General features: G+C 55.6%; 1 protein-coding gene across 1 annotated transcript in view; it reads right to left on the bottom strand.

Moving 5' to 3' along the window:
• The window catches only part of JAKMIP3 (Janus kinase and microtubule interacting protein 3), a 77,104-nt gene extending 61,189 nt beyond the window's left edge, over positions 1–15,915 (bottom strand). The window contains 1 exon segment of the mRNA XM_065521625.2: positions 15,677–15,915. Within this exon segment, the coding sequence (XP_065377697.1) occupies positions 15,677–15,811 (135 nt within the window). The 5' untranslated portion in view covers positions 15,812–15,915.
• Between the last annotated feature and the right edge of the window lie 2,970 nt (positions 15,916–18,885).

The following is an 18,885-nucleotide window of genomic DNA, read 5'->3' as shown; positions in this document are numbered from 1 at the left end:
CTCTTGGGTCCGGCCAGTGGGTAGCCCCAACAGGACACAGGGAACATGACCACAGAGGCACCATTAGCAGGCCCAGGAGGTCCGTCTGCGGCCCCCACTTCTGTTGGGAGGTGGCCCTGCTCCCCAGGCCGCATCTCTCATAACAGACGCCCCCCTTGTCCCTACAGACGCAGGATGGAGTCAGCTGTGTCCCCACTGGCCCCGGCTCTTCCACCTCCCCCATCTACTCAGAGAAACAGCCCCTGGGTAACCTCTTGGCCATGCCCTGGGCATCATCTGCTTCCTGCCAGGACCTGAGGAATATACAGCCACGCAAGGGACATCTCACGTCTCATCTGTCCAAGCAGAATTCCGCCGCAGCCCTGGTCCCAGGAAATGGCCCCTCAGCCGGAGCCTCTGCTCTTGGCTCCCATCCTTCCTGACGTCCCACTCCCAGCCATCGGCAAACCTGTCAGCTCCCGCTGTGGGTACCCCCAAGCCTGCTACCTGCTCTCCTGCCCAGGGCCACGTCCTCTTCCAACCCACCTCCCCCCGCTGTGCCACAATCCCACAGAAAAGGGGTCCCTTGGAACATAAAGCTCAACGCTTCAGCCCCCTTGGGACCCTCAGGCGCACTTAGAATATAAGCAAGGTCCTTGCAGGAGCCACAGGATCTCATACCCCATGGAAAGGGCACCACAGAGAATGAAACGCAGGTTCCAGCCCCCACACCCATGCCCACACCCTCTCCCACGCCCTCACCCACATCCATACCCTCATCCACATCCACACCCTCACCCACGCTCTAACCCATGCCCACACCCTTACCCACGCCCATGCCCTCACCCACGCCCTGAACTTGGCATTTTGTTTTCTTGGCAACTCTGAACTTGGCATTTTGTTTTCTTCACCCATAGCTGTAGGAATTCTGATCCCACAAAACCTGGACCCCCGACTCCTCCCCAGCCGGAAGCCCTCCTGCAGCACGTGGCGTGGCCTCTGAAGGTTCCTGGTGTCATCTCCTCCTGGCCCAGCACCGTCCGTCCCCACACTGGGGCTTCTGTCCCTGCCCTCCCAGGCACGCCGATTTTGTTACTTTTTTTCACTTTCTGCACAGCGGTGATCACTCCGTAAAAGTGCTTATTTCTCTCTTTGTGACTGTCTTGTCTCCCTCCCTTCCGGAGGCTTTCTGGGGTTGCTGGGGGAGGGGTTGCTGGGGGACAGGTGGCTGCTATTTCCCCATCAGGACATGTGGCACTGACTCACTCTGCTGCTACCTGGCTGGCAGTCCTCGTGTCCTGCAGGGCTCAACCCTGAGCCTTCCTTTTGGTCCACCCAGACCCCACAGTACAGAGAAATCCCAGCCACCACGCTCTCTCCAAACCTTGCTCGAGGCCCAGAGATTCCACAACTGCACACGGGGCCCAGCGAGCGTCGTTGGTCCAGCCGTGTGAGTTCTGCTGACTCCCAAGAGGCCGGAGTGAGCAGACACGGTCCTTACTTTGGCTTCCACTTAAGGTGGGACCTCCTGCTTTTCTAGCTCACACTGAGTTCAATGGTAAAAAAGTGAGATTTTCCAGGGCGTTTCTATACCACTTGTGGGTGGGGACTAGTGAGTCCTCTCGTCCCGTGCCAAATCCCCTTCACTCGGGCTCCGGAACGTGCGTGGTGTGTAGGGGAAGGAGGCTGGGGAGGCTGTTCTGCTCACCGTGCTTGTGGGGCTGCGGCTTGGGGACAGCAGGTCCTGTGCGAGGCATGGCAGAGCCAGAACTGATGCCCACACTGTGCCCAGAGCCCAGCTTGCCCCTCCTCCAACCAGGCAATAATTTCACCTTCATGAAAACTTGAATGGGAATCAGGAGAGAAAAGAAATTATAAGGCCGGGCGCGGTGGCTCAAGCCTGTAATCCCAGCACTTTGGGAGGCCGAGACGGGCGGATCACGAGGTCAGGAGATCGAGACCATCCTGGCTAACACAGTGAAACCCCGTCTCTACTAAAAATACAAAAAACTAGCCGGGCGAGGTGGTGGGCGCCTGTAGTCCCAGCTACTCGGGAGGCTGAGGCAGGAGAATGGCGTGAACCCGGGAGGCGGAGCTTGCAGTGAGCTGAGATTCGGCCACTGCACTCCAGCCTGGGTGACAGCGCGAGACTCCGTCTCAAAAAAAAAAAAACAGAAAAGAAATTACGCAGCATGTGCCACAGAGATGGGGTCAATGGTGCCGAGTCTGGTCTCAAACTCCTGGGCTCAGGAGATCCGCCTGCCTCCACCTCCGAAAGTGCTGGGATTACAGGCGTGAGCCACCCCACCAGCCCCTTATATCATTTTATTGATGTCCTTTAGTTCCTTTTGAAACAGCCCATCATAGCTTCCATCTGTTTTGGAGCATTTGTCCGGTATGGTTTCATTGTCTGTAGGAACGTTTTTCTACTTCTTATTTCTTTTTGTTATAGTAACTTGATGAGATTTATTTTCCTGTTGTTCACTTCTGTTATTTCAGTCTTCCTGAATTTCCCTGAAATATCTAACTGGGTTCTGTGTCATGTAATCACTTGTAATTCCACACAGTGAGTTCTGGTGTCTATTCTCACACCTCTCCTGGGATCCACAGGTGGGCCAGATGTCGGTGAGTTGTGGCCATCTCCCCACTGACCCCCAGGTGAGCTGCAGTCATCTCCCCAGCATCCCCCAGGAGCCACGGCACTGCTATTTACTGCCATCTGAGTTAACAACCACAGGCAACCAGAGACTGGTAAATCTGCCCAGGGGGTTGGGGACAGGCCTAAAGCAGGAGACGCCTTGTGGGGTGAAAGGGACCTCTGGGCAGAGGCACAGGGTGGGGGCAATTGGGTGCTGGGCTGTTCTTCATCTCTCACTCCACAGGGGATTGTAACATAGGGCCAGGGTAGAGAGTCACTGTTTAAATAGGGCGCCTAGAGTCTGAACCATTAACATCTGAGGCTCCACCCTTAGAAGTCTAAGGGGTTAGGGAGAGCTGGCATGGAGCTACGAGGTCCCAGGGGACGCAGGGGAGACCCATGAAGCCTGCTGATTGCTCAAGCCTCACCCATCCTGTTCCCCTCACCCTACTCATGTGCAGACCACACACATGCACGCACAGGCACACAGCACACACACGCACACACCACACACATGCAAGCACCACACACCACACACCACCCACATGCACACACCACCCACATGCACAAACCACACATCACACACCTCACACCACACACATGCACACACACCACATACATGCACACACCAGACACCAGACACCACACACATGCACACACCACACACATGCACACACCACACACATGCACACACAGGCACAGAGGCACACACCACACACATGCCCCCACATACACACATGTGCACACACACCACACACTTGTGCACACACATGCACACAAAACACACATGCCCCCTCCACATGCATGCACAGACACACACACACACACATACATGCACAGGCAGAGATGCATGCACACACACCTAATGGGGCTTGGAAACTTTGCAGTTTAGGCCATCGGGGGCTATGACATGTGTGAATGAGGCATTTAACTAAAGTCATTTCTGAAACATCCACTAAACCTACTTCTGAAAGAGTCGAGGATGACGTCTCCTTCCTCTCACGCCTGCCCAGAATGGGTCACATTTTGTGAGCCCCAATGTGCTTTTCCACCAGTTCAAAACAAGCACCACCCTCATCTATGGGACACCAGGTGTTTGTGCGTGTTTCTGACAGATGCCCCATCCCTCCCTTAACCAACGGGCTTGGGCAGCCACACTGGCGTGGCCCTGTCCAGCTGCAGGGGTGAAGTGGGGGTGAAGTAGGGGCGAAGCAGGGGTGACCTGGGGAGAAACCAAGCCAGAAACCAGCAGGTAGCCACAGGCCTGCCCACCCTTCAGGGGTAGAGTCCGGACAGCATCAGGACAGACCCTGAAGGGTGGACAAGAGCTGGAAGTGTGGACACTGGCCAGGCCCCGAGGCCCACATGTGGACAAGGCCCCAGTGCAGCGAGCCCAGCCCAGCCTGGCCACCCAGATGCTTCTGTCCTACGCCTAGAAACAAGGTCACCCACGTCGCCTGCAGACCTGTATTTCAGCAGCAACAGGCGCCACTATGCCCCCTCCCTGGGTCAAGATCGGCTTCAACCCTCAGGCCAGACCTGGATGCCACGAGGATGGACCATTCCCCACTCGTTCGGGTGAGATCCAATGACCAGCACAAAGTGGCACAAAGCCGGCGCTCCCAGGACAGGTGGCCACAACGCACAGTTCTGACCAGGCCGCACCTGGGGAAGGTCCTGAGGGACACCTGAGCAGAGGTACCATTCAGGCAAACCTGAGGTCACCCACCAGAATCTGCAACACCCTGAACACCTGAGCAGCAGGTGCCGTTCAGGCAAACCTGAGGTCACCCACTGGAATCTGCAATGCGCTGAAAGGTTTTATCCGTTGTTATTCATGAGAATTGTTGGCATCTGAATCAAAAATACATTCCAGGAGTTGAGATTGTTACTGTTTTAAACCGTGGAGAAAAGGCACTTCTTCTAACAAGCAACAAAATAGCCCAGCAAGGGCCCTGTCTGGGGTTGGGGGAGGACATGCTGTGGGGGTCCTACATTCGGACCACAGTGCTGAGAGCCCCTGCCCACCACGGACCAGGTTCTGCTGCCAAGGGCCTTGCGCTCCCACTCCGAGGAGTTTCCAGCACATCCGGCCCAATGCCCGCTTATGGCCGGACATGGCCATACTCATTTATGATGTCGCCAAATATTCACGGCTCCAGTGGGAGCTGGAGGACTGCTGAGCCCTCAGGGCTGCTCCAAGGTTGATAGAATCTTAAATGAAATGGACAAAGGTCCTTTCCATTTTTTTCACCAGTAACTTTTAGTCAAACCACATTTCTACTAGAAACAACATTTTTCCCTACAGTCTTATTTCCAGAGAAAGTATCTTCCGCTAACCTCCAACAATTGCTCTAGAATTTGGGGTCCTCTTTGGAGACAACTATTTAAGGACTATTTCCTTTATGCAAATGACAAACACTGAAGGGGAACACACCAACCTCCTCTACCAGGCCTGTCCTGCTGTCACCGAGTCACAGGTCAACATCTCTATTTTAAACCAGCCGTAACGTCCCCTGAGATGACTCCAGGATAACGCAGAAAACTAGAGTTCAAGATCAGGGCTGTGGCGCCTGGAAGGGCCCAGATGAGTGCAGCCGGGCTGACAAGCGGCTGTGCGGAGACCTCCTCTGGGCCGCTGGTGGGATCCCAGCCCATCGGTAGCAGGGGGCCCAGAGTGCCCCTCTGATCACAGAAGTGTACCACTGGCATGACCCCAGCCGCGATCGCAGTGACCCGCCAGGGTGACCCCGGCCGCCATCGCAGTGACCCGCCAGGGTGACCCCGGCCGCCATCGCAGTGACCCGCCAGGGTGACCCCGGCCGCCATCGCAGTGACCCGCCAGGGTGACCCCGGCCGCGATCTCGGTGACCCGCCAGGGTGACCCCGGCCGCGATCTCCGTGACCCGCCAGGGTGACCCCGGCCGCGATCGCGGTGACCCGCCAGGGCTGGAGCTGGCGGCAGAGCGGGTATATGAACGGTGCTCAGCGCTAATTTGAGCAGATTTTTTGGCATTTGGCAGCTCGGGGAAGTGTTTATGGAATCGGAGCCGCACCAGCTAACACTTCATGCATAACTCACCCTCGCCCGGATCATGCAGCCACTCACCACGCTTTTCCCATGTCATGGAAAAATATGTATTCATTAGATTGGTTGAATGAAGAAATGAATTCATTGAGGAACGCTCAATTCAAATATTTTTTAAATCACTGGATTTCTATACATCATCAGCAAAAAATTAGGAATGAAAATATCAAACGTACCATTTATAATGGTATCCAAAAAATCCAACACTTTTGAATACGTGTTGGAAAACATGCCCAAGACCTCTGTGCTGAAAAGTACCAAGTGTTAGACAGAAATTTAAAAGCATTTAAATAAATGGAAGAATATCTCGTACTCGTGAATCCAAAGACTCGACATTATAAACATGTTTATTTTCCTCAAATTGATCTGTAGATTCAATGCAATTCAATGTATAGAAGCTGTTATAAAGATGCAAATCTCCAAAGGGATTCTAAAATGTAGATGGAAATGCAAAGAACCGAGAGAGAATAGAATCCAAAACAGGCTATCAGGGAGCTTCCGTGACTAACAGCCAACTCTTGCTGTTCGGGCCCAGTGGCTCATCCTGTAATCCCAGCACTGTGCAAGGCAGACGCAGGAGGGTGGCTTGAGGAGTTCAAGACCAGCCTGGGCAACACAGTGAGATCCCGTCTGTACAAAAAACTAAATTAAAAAATTAGCCAGGTGCAGTGATGCATGCCTGTAGTCCCAGCTACTTGGGAGGATGAAGTGGGAGGATTGCTTGAGCCAGGGGGTAGAGGCTGCAGTGAGCTATGATCGCACCACTGCACTCCATCCTGGGTGACAGAGTGAGACTCTGTCTCAAAAATAATAAGTAAACTTTCGCCATACTACACAGAAGCAACAACCATTCGTTTTTTTCTCATGAGTCTAGTAGTCAGCTGGAGTCAGGTGGCCTAGGCTGGGCTCAGTGGGTACCACATGGCACTTTTCCTGGGACTGGCCACTGGTCTAGACACAGGAGGACAGAGGTGAAGGAGTAAGCAGGGGAGACAGAGGGCTGCGCTTGGGCCTGGCCCAGGTCACTGCTGCACTGACCAGAACAAAGCAAAGCTCTGCAAAGTCGCACGGCACAGGCATCCTCCCGGAAGAGGCGAAGGACTGGCCGGTAATGCTATGACACAGGCTCACACCCAGAAGAGGCGAAGGACTGGCTGGTAACGCTGACTATGTCACAGGCTCACACGCATGGCCACGGCTTTATTGGAAAAGTGAAGCTGCAAGTGCAGCGGGTAAAGCCTTTTTCACGGGAAAGGTGCCAGGTCCGTCTTATATCCACAATCATATCCTACTCACGTCATGTGCCAAAATCAATCCCTGCTGGGTTTCCAATTTAAAATTGAGAGGTAAAACACCACAGCTTCTAGAAGAAAACATAGGAAAGTGTCTCCATGACCTGATACAGGTGAAGATTTTCCTCAACAGGAAAACTCCACAAAGCCCTGCTGTCCCTTTCCCAGGCTTTTCTTAGCCTGACAATGGGGAGTTCCTCTATTAGCAAACATTCTTCCTCAATGAGATTCCAATGGCTGCAGGGCAGTCTGCTGCGTAAACACAACGTAACATCCTTAGCAGTTTCCTCAGGTCGGGACAGCCAGGTGGCCACTTTGTTCCTTCTCATTAGCAGAGCTAAAACCAACAACCTGTGTATCTGCCGGATTCCGCTTTTCCTAACAGCGGAGTCACTGCCACAGAAGCCTGGCAGCATCTCAGGGCCGTGCACTGGTGGCCAAGGCACCTGCAGAGAAGCTTCCAGCGGCTTCTCAGAGCATCACTTCTCCACCCAATCAGCGACCCCAGGGATCTGCCATGTAAAAAGCAACTGGGTGCTTTGACTTTGTTTTGATTTGCATGTCCTTAAATAATACCGCTAATGCTTTTGGCCATTCACAGATCTACCTCCTGAACTTTATCACAGAATCCTGGGAGGTGCAAGTTGAATCCCCTAAAGCAGGCCAAGAGTGGCTAGTAAGCCCAGGACTGAGGTGACAACTGCTTTCAGACCAGGGATATACAGCGTCCTGGTCACTAGGTAGGTGTATTTCTTGTACATTTCAGTAAGTCACGCTTTAGAAAGTGGGAAGGTCACAGTCTTTCAAACCCTAGCTGTGCATGTTCTCTGATGAGAACTGTCTGTTTCTTTCTGAGGAGTAGGAAAGAATGGAGCAGCCAAAGGGGGCAGAAGGGAAGGACAGAGGGAGTGGGGAGAGGGGATTCGCAGCCAGGCAGCGGGAGGCTGACCAAGAAGCGGCAGCCGGGTAGTCGGATGCATCCTCCATGTGAGCCGGTGTCGGAGGGGAGGTGGAGAGCTGCTCTGTCCCAGGAAACACGTGGCTGTGGACAAGGAGAATCTGAATCCCAGACTCTTTATGGGAACTATTTCCCCACTCCTAAAGGCTCAGAACATTCAGGTACCCACAGTAATAAGCAGACGGTCCCCAGGGGCAGGCAGAGACCTTTTTTAAATGCAAGACATTCATGTAAATCAAAAGAGCCACGTGGGACTTTGTAGACAAAAACACTGAAGAAAAGAAGACAATTGAACAAAATAAGGAACCAGGAAAAGAGACCCTTCTTAAAACCTAACAGCCCAAAAGAACCGAGGCGGGATGGAATGTTCTGGAAGCAGATGTGAGGAGGGAGAAGGCCAAGAGCATGGCCTCCTCGCTGCCCTCTCTGGGCTTCCCAGCTGACGAGCCGAGTGCCCAGGGCGGGTCCCAGCCCCGTCTCCCCTCGCGCTGTTCTCCGGGCAGCATCTCCCACCACCCGGAGACCCTGTTCCCACACCTGAGACCCGTGTGCCCCGCGGGACGGTGGCCACCTATGCTCACCGCCAACATGGCAGCCCCCACCTGGATGTTGGTGTGAGGCTCCATGGTGCCCTGTCCCATGCAGAATCCTTGATGTTCTCCGGCCCCCAGTGCCCATTATCCTGCCCAGATGCCACCTCAGCAAAGGGCAGCCCGGCCACTGCTGCTCAGACCCGAGCCTGGAGCATCCCAATCACCGTCCACGTGCACACTCTACCCCCACCTGCCCACACCTCCTGGCCCCTCTCCCTCGTGTCCCAGAGCCATTCCACACACCGTCCACCCACAGACTCTACCCCCACACCTGCCCACACCTCCTGGCTCCTCTCCCGTGTCCCAGAGCCGTTCCACACACCGTCCACCCACAGACTCTACCCCTGCCTGCCCACATATCCTGGTGTCTCTGCCCTATGCCCCTCCACAGCTGCCACCCTCAGCCACGGCATGAGCAGCCGCCTCCCACTGCTCTCTGCTCCCCTCAGCCCCTCCCACAGCAGCCAGAGGGTATGTTTAAAACGTCGAAATATTTTAAATAAACGTATTTACAATATATAATATGCAAATAGAAGTCAGGTCATGTCCAGCTTTAAGGCTCCCAGAGGCTGTTGGCCGTGCCTGGAGCACAGCCCAAGCTCCCTGCCTTGCCACGGTGGGATGCCCAGCAGTCCGGGGAGGCTGGCTTTCCTTGTTGTTCCAGCATAGTGATCAGTAACCCCCTTTCTCCCTCCAGAGTGTCCCCATGTGGACCATACATTACTAGGCCCCCTCCTGCCCCACACCTGCACGGACCCGGGGCCCATGGCCACCTTTACCGACCTCTCCTGCACCCTCCCCATGATGGCTGCACCTGCCCTGGCCTTCCTGGTCTCCAGGTCACACCCATGCCCATTCACCCCATTTATACCTGGGCTCTAGCCCCACCCGGAGCCTTCCTGTGCTCATGGGGGCTCTCTGCTCCAAAGCCACTTCCTCAGCAGTGACCCCAGCACCACCCACTGTGTCTGCTGGCTCTGCCACCCCTTGCCTCGGCCCCTGTCCCCATCACTGCCACCTCCCTCCACAGGCCTGCAGGGGCACAGCTGCCCAGGACACATTTCCTGTGGGGGCAGGAGGCTGGAGCTTCCACGGGGTCTCCCACCTCTAAGCAGGCCCCCCAGTTAGAGCCGGGATCTTGTAGGACTTTCCAGGCACCTCTGAAAGGTGTGACTGCCGTGGATTTTCTCTGCTCCCTGCACTGGTTCCTCATCAAGCAGTTCCAAGAGGCGGGGCTCAGCCTGCAGGAGGGTGGGCAGTGGCCAAACCCTGGAACAGGCATCAGGGGCCCTGTTGTGCCCAGGCCAGAGCTGCAGCCTTCGTGTCCATGACAAAAACACGGTGACTTACATCCTCACGACATGTACGGCTCTTCCCCGCTTTAAAGGAGCACACACTGCACCTTCCTCAAGACAAGCTCAAGATAAGGCCGAGTTCACATCCCTGCAGTTCCCACGAGAGCCCTTCCTGTGAGCCCCTCCCCTTCCTTACTGGGAAGCGTCCGTCTCACTCTCCCAGAGGGCTGGCACCTGGAGAAGGGTCAGCTTTTATTTAAAACATTTTATTTTTGACTTGTCAAATCTCAGTCTGTTCAAGTCTTCCTCGCTGATCGATTAACCATCGGACTGAAATCCGAAATGCTTTTTCCAGAACTCACAGGAACCTTCCTTACCCTGAAAATTGCAGCCTGCAAAATCTGATGATGCAGTTGCGGAATTCTAATGATTCCTGATAAAGAGATGAGCTCCCCAGTGCATGGCAGCCCAAGACCATGGCAGAGGAACAAGCAGCACCCCCTCCCTCAGTTGCTCAATGTAAACGGATTTAATCACCACGTGAGAGGAGAGCACACCTTCCCACAACCGCAGGGAAACTGCACAGAAGGCAGGGCCCATCTATCGGTGGGCCCATGCTGGGATCCGGCCTTGGGAGCTGCGAAGGCTCAGGCCCTGCTGGAGGCACCGGCAGCCCAGGAGCACCTGCCCATGCCTGAGCTGGTAGAGGCTGCCAGATGCCGCCTTGGCCACCAGTGGGCTGTGGGAGCTTCCAGGGCACCGCTGGATTCCAGACTGGCTTGGGGGCTGCCTGTCCCCTCCAGGCTGCAGGAGGCCAGTGGAGCAGGTCGGTCTGTTCTGGGAATGGCTCCTCTGGCCGGTCACTGATTTCTCTCTTGAGGTCCAGAACTGGATTCTCCCCAATGGGTGCTTCTGAGGTATCTGGATCTGCTGGAAATTAGATAGGAGGCTCCGGTTCCACAGCTGCAGGTCTAGTTACAGATTCCTGTCCTGGGGTTGTAATGACGATATTACTTTTGGCATGGACACAGTAAAGACTTCAGAAGCATTGATGCTGACCATTGTAATGACTGAATTCCTATTTTCTCTTCCCTGCTTGGCCATGACTTATGCAAGTGTTTTGCAGATCAAGAATCCCCATGTTTGTGGTAAAGGCCAAGATGCTGTGTGAGCTGCAAGAGCCCAGGGGCCCCTGAAGGCTTCCCATGGTCCTGTTTCTAACCACGCAGAAGCTACAGCCTCGAGCCCTTCCCAGCTCAGGAAGACCCAAAGGTCGACTCAGATGGGATAGTCCATTTATGGAATGGAGTAGGGAGAAGAGAAAGCCCAGGTGGGAGCTGGAAGAAAAGGGGCTGGAGGCTCCAGGTCCTCAGGGCCCTCAGGTGCAATGAGCTGAAGTCTCATTACCGTCGGTGAGACCCTTGCTGTCATTGTCAGGCCAGGAAGATGCCCGGGCACAGGGGGACCCAGACCTCTCGGCGGGCGCGCAGGAACAAGGGCAGGCAGCCAGGCGGAGAGCTTCTAGTTTGCTTGTATTTGAACCCAAATGAGGTAATTTGTTAATTGTGGGTGGTGCCTATCTGCCTGTCTGCCATATTATTTTCTGTGTGCACACGATCTTTTTTAACCTCAAATGTTTTTAATTTTAAAAAGTTTTGTTTTTTGAGACAGTCTTGCTCTGTCACCCAGGCTAGAGTGCAGTGGCACAATCATGGCTCACTGTACCCTCAACCTCCTGGGCTCAAGTCATCTTCCCACGTAGCTGGGACTACAGGTGAGTGCCACCATGCCCAGTTTTTTAAATATATATATATGCGTGTCTTACATATACATGTGTATAATATATACACACACGTGTATATATATACACATACACACACACATATAACATATACATATGTGTGTGTGCGTGTGTATAAATGTATTTTTTTTTTTTTTTTTTTTTGGTGGAGACCAGGTTTTGCCAAGTTGCCCAGGCTGGTCTCGAACTCCTGGGCTCAAGTGATTCTCCCGCCTCGGTCTTCCAAAGTGCTGGGACTACAGGTGTGAACCACTGTACCCGGCCTTGAATGTTTTAAATGACGCTTGGCTGGGAAGGTCCAGGTTTGGGTTGGAGGCACCAGTAGGAGACAGGACCAGGTAGGAGAAGAGCAGGTGAATGAGGTGGGGGAGGGTCGGGCCAAGGAGGCAGGGGAGGGAGGAGTTAATGAGTTAGGAGCAGGGTCAGAGAATGCTCTGGGGTCTTGGTGGCCCGGGGGCTCTCTCTTGTCCAACGCGCCATCTGTATCCCACCCATCGTTTTTCCTCTCCAGCCCCCTGCTTTAGTTAGCTGTAGACCCTGGAAGTTGAGGAGACAAAGAATAATTTTCTGCATCTCCTGGAAGCTCCTTTAATGTTGGAAATCCACTGCCCCCTGGGACTGGCAGGATGAAAGGGCCGGCAGAGGGAGGGAGCTGACCAGAGGAGCTGGTGTGGGAGGGCAAGTCCATGATGCAGATGCCTCCCCATGCCTCCCGGCAGCTTCTGCTCCAGCAGGACCAAGGTCCTGGCTCTACTGCATAGTGAGGTGTGAAAACCCTAGCCTAGAAAGAACCCCCTGGCAGAGACGAGAATATTTCAGAGTCCTTGGTTAAGCCCGGATAACTAGGTCTGCAGGAAGGAGTAGCACCAAGTCACGATCTTGAACCCCAGTGGTCCCAGAGCAGCCAGCACCTTCCCACCGGTGTGAGCCAGCGGCAAGGACTCTGCCCCGACCTGGCTCCTGGAGCTGCCCTTGGGAGCCAGCTGGACCTCCCTGAAGGGCCCTCTCTGTTCTCCACGGGCCCTGGGAACGTCACCGTCAAACTGCAAACAGACACGTTCTGGCCCAATTTGGCTTGCAAGAACGTCTCCTACAGGAATTCTTTTGCATGTGGTCCAAGACCCACATATAGGACTGCGGTATCAGCCGAAAATCGAATCAGCCTGGATGCTGTCAACAGGCCCAACACGGTGGGGCACGTGAATACCATGGACGAGCTTGTGCCAGCTGCACTGTTCCACGTGGAACTGACTCCAAGAGGCGCTGTGGTCACTTGGCAGACGGGAGTTGCCGCCTGTGCGTCCAGCTGTCAGTTATGCTTGAGGAGGCGGGGCTCAGATCACTTATGCAGGAAACCATGACATGAACTCTCTGGTGAGGGTGTCCAGGACGAGGAGCTCTGAGGCAAACAGGCCTCTTCTCTGTTCCTTTCCTCTGGTGCCTTCTGCACGTTGTGCCAAGAGGGAACATCCTCTCCTCCAGGTACAACTAAACACACCCCGCAAGGTGCCCAGCGAGTCTGGGTTGCAGCCATCAGACACTGGCCCTGGAACTCCTGCCGGCACCTGGGGAGCCCGCAAACCTGGCCTGTTGACCATCAAGGAGCGTGTGTCCCTCGGGGCATCGCAGATGGATGTGCTTTGGCAAAACTGCACAAAACGTCACATGATGCTGCTGTAATTGGGTGGACAGAGAACCAGGCACTAAAGCTGGGATGTCCACATGTGGTGTTTGTGTTAAGAAGATAATTATTGGCCGGGGGCAGTGGCTCAGCCCTGTAATCCCAGCACACTGGGAGGCTGAGGCAGGAAGATCGCTTGAGTCCAGGAGTTTGAGACCAGCCTGGGCAACATGGCGAGACCCAGTCTCTACAAAAAAGTAAAAAAAAAAAAAAAAAAAAAAAAAAAGTAGCTGGGCATGGTGGTGCACACCTGTGGTCTCAGTTACTTGGGGGGTTGAGGTGAGAGGACTGCTTGAGCCCAGGAGGTCGAGGCTGTAGTGAGCCGAGATCGCACCACTGCACTCCAGACAGGGTGACAGAGTGACAGACTGTTTTTTTAAAAAAAGATAATTGTTATACTTTTACTCAATAAAACAAAGGGTTTCATTCTCCCTGGGCTCTGGACGAGTCATCTCTTCTTCCACCAGCAAAACGGGGAGAGGGAGGACGACAGCCACGTCTGAGGCTCGCCGTACAGCCTGGTCTCTCCATTTGGGGCAACTCCCCATTTTCGGGGGTGGGGGACATTAGCACCCTGACCTTGTGCTCCTGCAGCAAGTCTGGGCCTCTGGGCATTGCCGTTTGCGATTTATGGGCACCTGGCACAGAGCAGGTGCTGGACGCACATTTACTGACCATGTCCCCGTGCCATCGGCCTTCTGGTATCCTAGAAGCGAGACTCTCCCCCAGCTGTGCCCGGGAGCCTCAGCAGCACTCCCTCCTCCAGGCCACAGGCAGTGGGCGCTGCGTTCATCCCCATCCTACAGAGGAGGGAACTCACGGCAGGAGGGGGAGGAATGGGGGTGGGGCCAGATGGTAAATATTTTAGGTTTTGTGGGTCAACTCCAAGGATAATATGCAAATGAGCAGGTGCAGCTGTGGGTTTTTTTTTTAATCATTTTTATTTCTTGAGAGACAGGGTCTCGCTCTGTCACCCAGGCTAGAGTACAGTGGCACAATCATAGCTTACTGTAGCCTCAACCTCCCAGACTCAAGTAATTGTCTCGCCTCAGCCTCCTGAGCAGCTGAGCCCACAGGAGCACACCACTGCACTCGGCTAATTTGTCCTTTTTTTTTTTTTTGCAGAGATGAGGTCTCCGTATGTTGCCCAGGCTGGTCTCGCACTCCTGGGCTCAAGCGATCCTCCCGCCTTGGCCTCCTAATGTGCTGGGATGACTCATGTTCTAATACAACTTTCCTTGTGGTGTGGGCACCAAAATCTGAACTACACATGATTATCACGTATCACGCAACATTCTTCTTTTGATATAACAAGGAGGTGAAATCACAGGAGGTTGAATAAGTCAGAGGTTAAGCAACCAGCCCCAAATAACCCGATTCCCCTCCACCAGCAGACCATGCACCCCCGAGAGAGATGCCTTTGCTGGGGAAGAAGCGGGGAGGAAGAGAACTAGGGCCCAGAGCGGGGACACCATCCACGAGTGACCCAGGCTCTTCCAAGCCTGCGGCAGGCACCTGCCTTCGTGCCCAGCCCCTTCCTGGTGCTGCCTTCTCTCCAGATGCTCTCTCCTTTGCCTTCTTCTTCCAGGAGCCCGGGCACACTTCTTAATGGCTCCTGGGGACCAGGAGATGGAAAGGAGGGGGCAAAGGTAATGCTGGAGGTGGAAAGAGGTTCAGGCAAGGGTGGCCCACCCTAGGGCTTGGCCTGTCCTCTGGTCAGCCCCTACCCCCGCTGCAGACTCCCCCCACCTTGGCTGCCAGCACAGCTCAGCACAGGCCAATCTTTCCCGAGGCTTCAAGAGCCCCAAAGTGCTGGTCATCCAGCCAGAGGCCATCGTGGGCCTCCCTATTCCCCTGGGCTTGCCCTGCATCTCCGCGTTTGGTCACAGGCGCTGTTCCTCCGAACCTGGAAGCTCTAAACCGACAGCCCGTCTTTTTCCTTTATTCCCATGCGAGAGCCATACCTGCCCACTCTGTTTCAGGTCAGTTCCACCACGGATGCTGCAGTGGGAAAGTCAGCGTCCTTTCCAGGGACGGCCCCACTAGGCACAGACCCTCAAGGCCCTGCGGCCCCAGATGGGAGGGCTGTCCCCGCACAGCAGAGGATATTTTCTGTGAGCTCACCGTGGTTTGCGGTAACCACCATAGCACCTCTGCCTACAGAGCCCTCATCCGGTCTCCCACTGCCTGCCGCCCCCACCCCCAACCACGTGGTCTGTCCCAGGCTGCCTCTAGGACTGGGTGGGGGTTTCCACAGGGACCTGGCCAAACCCACTCTAGGAAGAGCCTCTGGGGCCCCGGGGGAGGCGGGAGGGAGGGGCATTCAAGGGGGGGGTCTGGGGGGAGCCCACCTTGCTCTTCTCCTGCTGCAGCTCGATCTGGATGTCTGTGAGCTTGGCTCGAAGCTCCTCGTTGGCCGCCTGCAGCGCCGCGAGGGCCTCCGCCTTGTCCCCCTTGGCCCGGCTGCCCATGCCTCTCTTGGACATGATGAGGCTGGATGGCCGGGGGGATGCCCAGGGGCAGGGTGCTCTGGCTGGGCTGGGCTGGGGGTGGCTGGGGTGTCCACGCAAGCTCCCAGCAGGTGTCACCCGGGCTGCCGCTGTGCTACATCTTCTCATTCACCTGGAGGGAAAGCACACCGGGTGAGCAGCCCCTCCGGAGCCTCGGCCTGGAGCTCAGGGGCTCGTGTGCGAGGGGGGCACACGGACCCCCTACCTGCCCTCATCCCAGCGCTGAGGATGCCACCTGCACTGCGCAGGCCAGGGAACAAGCCCCAGACAGCAGAGCCCATCGGCCCGCCATATGGTGCCCCCAAACAGCGACCCCACATGTAAGAGCACAGCCCTGTGCCTGGCATGGGATGAACACTCAGCACAGGCGGATTCTTTTCCCCTTCGGAATCAGAGAGGGAGTGGGCACCCAGCTTCGAACTCGGAATTCTGTACGTGACTGTGAGGCCACACTGCGGCAATAGTGAGTATAAACCATGAGTTCTCCAACAGCAGAGGGACCCTGTGACCGGGCTCCTCCAGAGACCCGAAAGCTGCACCCAGGAAATGCCCAGCAGTACTGAAAGCAGGAACTGGAACAGAAGCGCATGCCCAGCTCACAGCAGCACAATCCAGGGAGCCGCACAGTGGAGGCAACCGGCGTCCATCAACGGATGAGTGGCTACACAAAACGCGGAATATCCACGTAATAGAATATGATCCAGCTGTAACCAGGAGGGAGATTCGGACACACGCTACAACAGCAGGATCCCCGAAGAGATTAGGCTGGGTGAAATGAGCCGGTCACAGAAGGATAAACCCCGCATGATTTCACATATATATTCAGGATCTCTAGTCAGCAAACCCGGGAACAAAGTAGAATGGTGGCTGCCAGGGGCTGCCAGGAGAGGGAACGGGAGCTACTGTTTAATGGAGATGGATTTTCTTTCTGTTTTTGGAGATAGGGTCTGGCTCTGTGTCCCATCAAGAGGAGTGGCTGTAAATACACAGGAAGCTTCACTCCCTTGCCCGCTACTTGCCTCCTGCTGTGTGGCCCAGCTTCGAACAGGCCACGGACAGGTACTGATCCATGGCCAGGCACCAGGGACCTGGTGTAGGCAACCAGTGATCTCCACTGGTCACAGCAAGTCCTCCAGGTTCAACCCCAGGGAAGCTTCTCACTGTCTAAGAAGGGGTGACTGGACGAGGCTAGTGGGATCCTCGCAATTTCCTTCTGTGCTGCCAGGCACCTTCCCCAGCTGTTCCTCTCTCTCAGAGGCTCCCCCGCCCCCACAAGCTACTCCTCTCCTCCAGTTGCTCCTCCCCTCCAGCCGCTCCTTTCTCCCTCTGATGTTCCTCTCTGGCAGCTGCTTCTCTACCCCAGCTCCTACCCCAGATGTTCCTCTTGGCTGCCTAGAGGGGCAAGGACCCCTGGTGTTCCTAACAGGTCCACTGGGCTCCTCTGTGGCCCTCCTGCTCCTGGGGCCTCCATCTCCACCATGACCAGCTTTCCCTCTTATCCTTGTTTACCTTCTGCTCTTGTCACCTGTTATAGGGCAGTGAAGGCAGCCAGGATGGAAGGGAGAAGCAGGCAGATCAAACATGGGATCTTTCCCAGTGAACACAGCCCCCATCCCCCCAACTCCTGCTCCCATTTCCTGATGATCACAGGCCCACCCCACACCCGCATCTCCTCTCCCAGTGAACACTTTCCCCCACCCCACTCCCGTGTCTCCTCTCCTGGTGAACACGGGCCACCATCACTCCTGCATCTCCTCTCCAGCCTGGTGAACACAGCCCTCCCCCTACTCCTGTGTCTGTCTCCAGCCTCCTATTTATCAGTTCAGAGGACCATGGGAGGGAGACTTGGATATGGGTCCTGCAGTTTGATGAAGGCCAAGCTGTGTGGGTGTGGGGCTCAGAGACCAGCGGCGGTGGCAGGACGGGCAGGTGGGAGGGCCACAGGGCAGCCAGGTGGGAGGGCCACAGGGCAGCCAGGTGGGCTTCCAGGGGCAAGCGAAGATGGCCTCACAGAGGGAGAGTGAAAGGCGGGTCGGAGGCGACCCACCGGGAGGCGATGCAGACACCAAGGAACCACGAGGAGCCTGAGTGGCTGAAAGGTGAACTGGGAAGATGCTGGGCATGTCTCACCCTGCAGGGCCACCGGCCTCCACCTGGACGGGGAGAAGGGCCCAGCAGGGTGGATGTCAGCCCTGCACATGTGAGGCGGGGGCTGAAGAGACCAGGCTCGGGCAGATGGCAAAGCTGGAAGCTGTCATGGGGTACAGAGGGAGGAAGGTGCCCTCAGGATGCCACTCCAGACCGAGGGGATGGACCCATGGACGGGGCTGAGGCTGTGCCCACGTCGCCCCGCGGACGTCACCAGAGGCATCTTCATTTACAAAGGAGAGGGTGCTCACCGGGCCCAGCACGCTGCCTCTCTCCCCTTTCCAGCTCCGTCCTGAGGACAAAACCCCAGGCAGCTTGGGAAAGGCCTGAGAAGCGTGCAAGAAGAGGGGCTTGAGGAGGAGGAGGAAAGGGGGCTTGGCTGGCCTTGCTGCTGGAGCATGAGAGAACATCGGGTGGGCACGGACTCCTAGAGATGGGATAGGAGGTTCTGAAGGTGTTTTGCTGTCTCTTGATAACAAGCTGCTCTAAAGAGAGACACCAGCTGATCCTTAAGTGTTTTAGTGACTCCTGGCCCCAACCCCATGAGCGTCAGGTGGGCTCCTGTGGACTCCAGAACTGTGGGCCCACCTCCCACTGTCCTCCCTGGGGACCCTCCAGGGGGATGAAGACCCCACTGGGGAAGGGCCGGGTCCTGTCCTGTGCACTCGGGTTCTCTGCCACCACAGGTGACTGTTCTGGTAAACTTCCCACCTCCAATAACACATTCCCACCTCCATTCAAGTCCTCTTAGACAGGGCTCCGGCTTCCTCTGGGCGGCAGCTCCTTTCCAGGACCCAGCCCCGGGCCACCACTGCCCTCTCCTGGCTGCAGCACCACTCTGTGCAGTGCTCACTGACAGCGGCAGAAACTCGCTCCCATCCGCTGTCATAGGGCATTGAGCA

This window comes from Macaca fascicularis, chromosome 9, assembly GCF_037993035.2.
Source record: "Macaca fascicularis isolate 582-1 chromosome 9, T2T-MFA8v1.1".
NCBI lineage: Eukaryota > Metazoa > Chordata > Mammalia > Primates > Cercopithecidae > Macaca > Macaca fascicularis.
The sequence above is the reverse complement of the archived record's forward strand: the minus strand, read 5'-3'. Positions and strand labels throughout refer to the sequence as shown.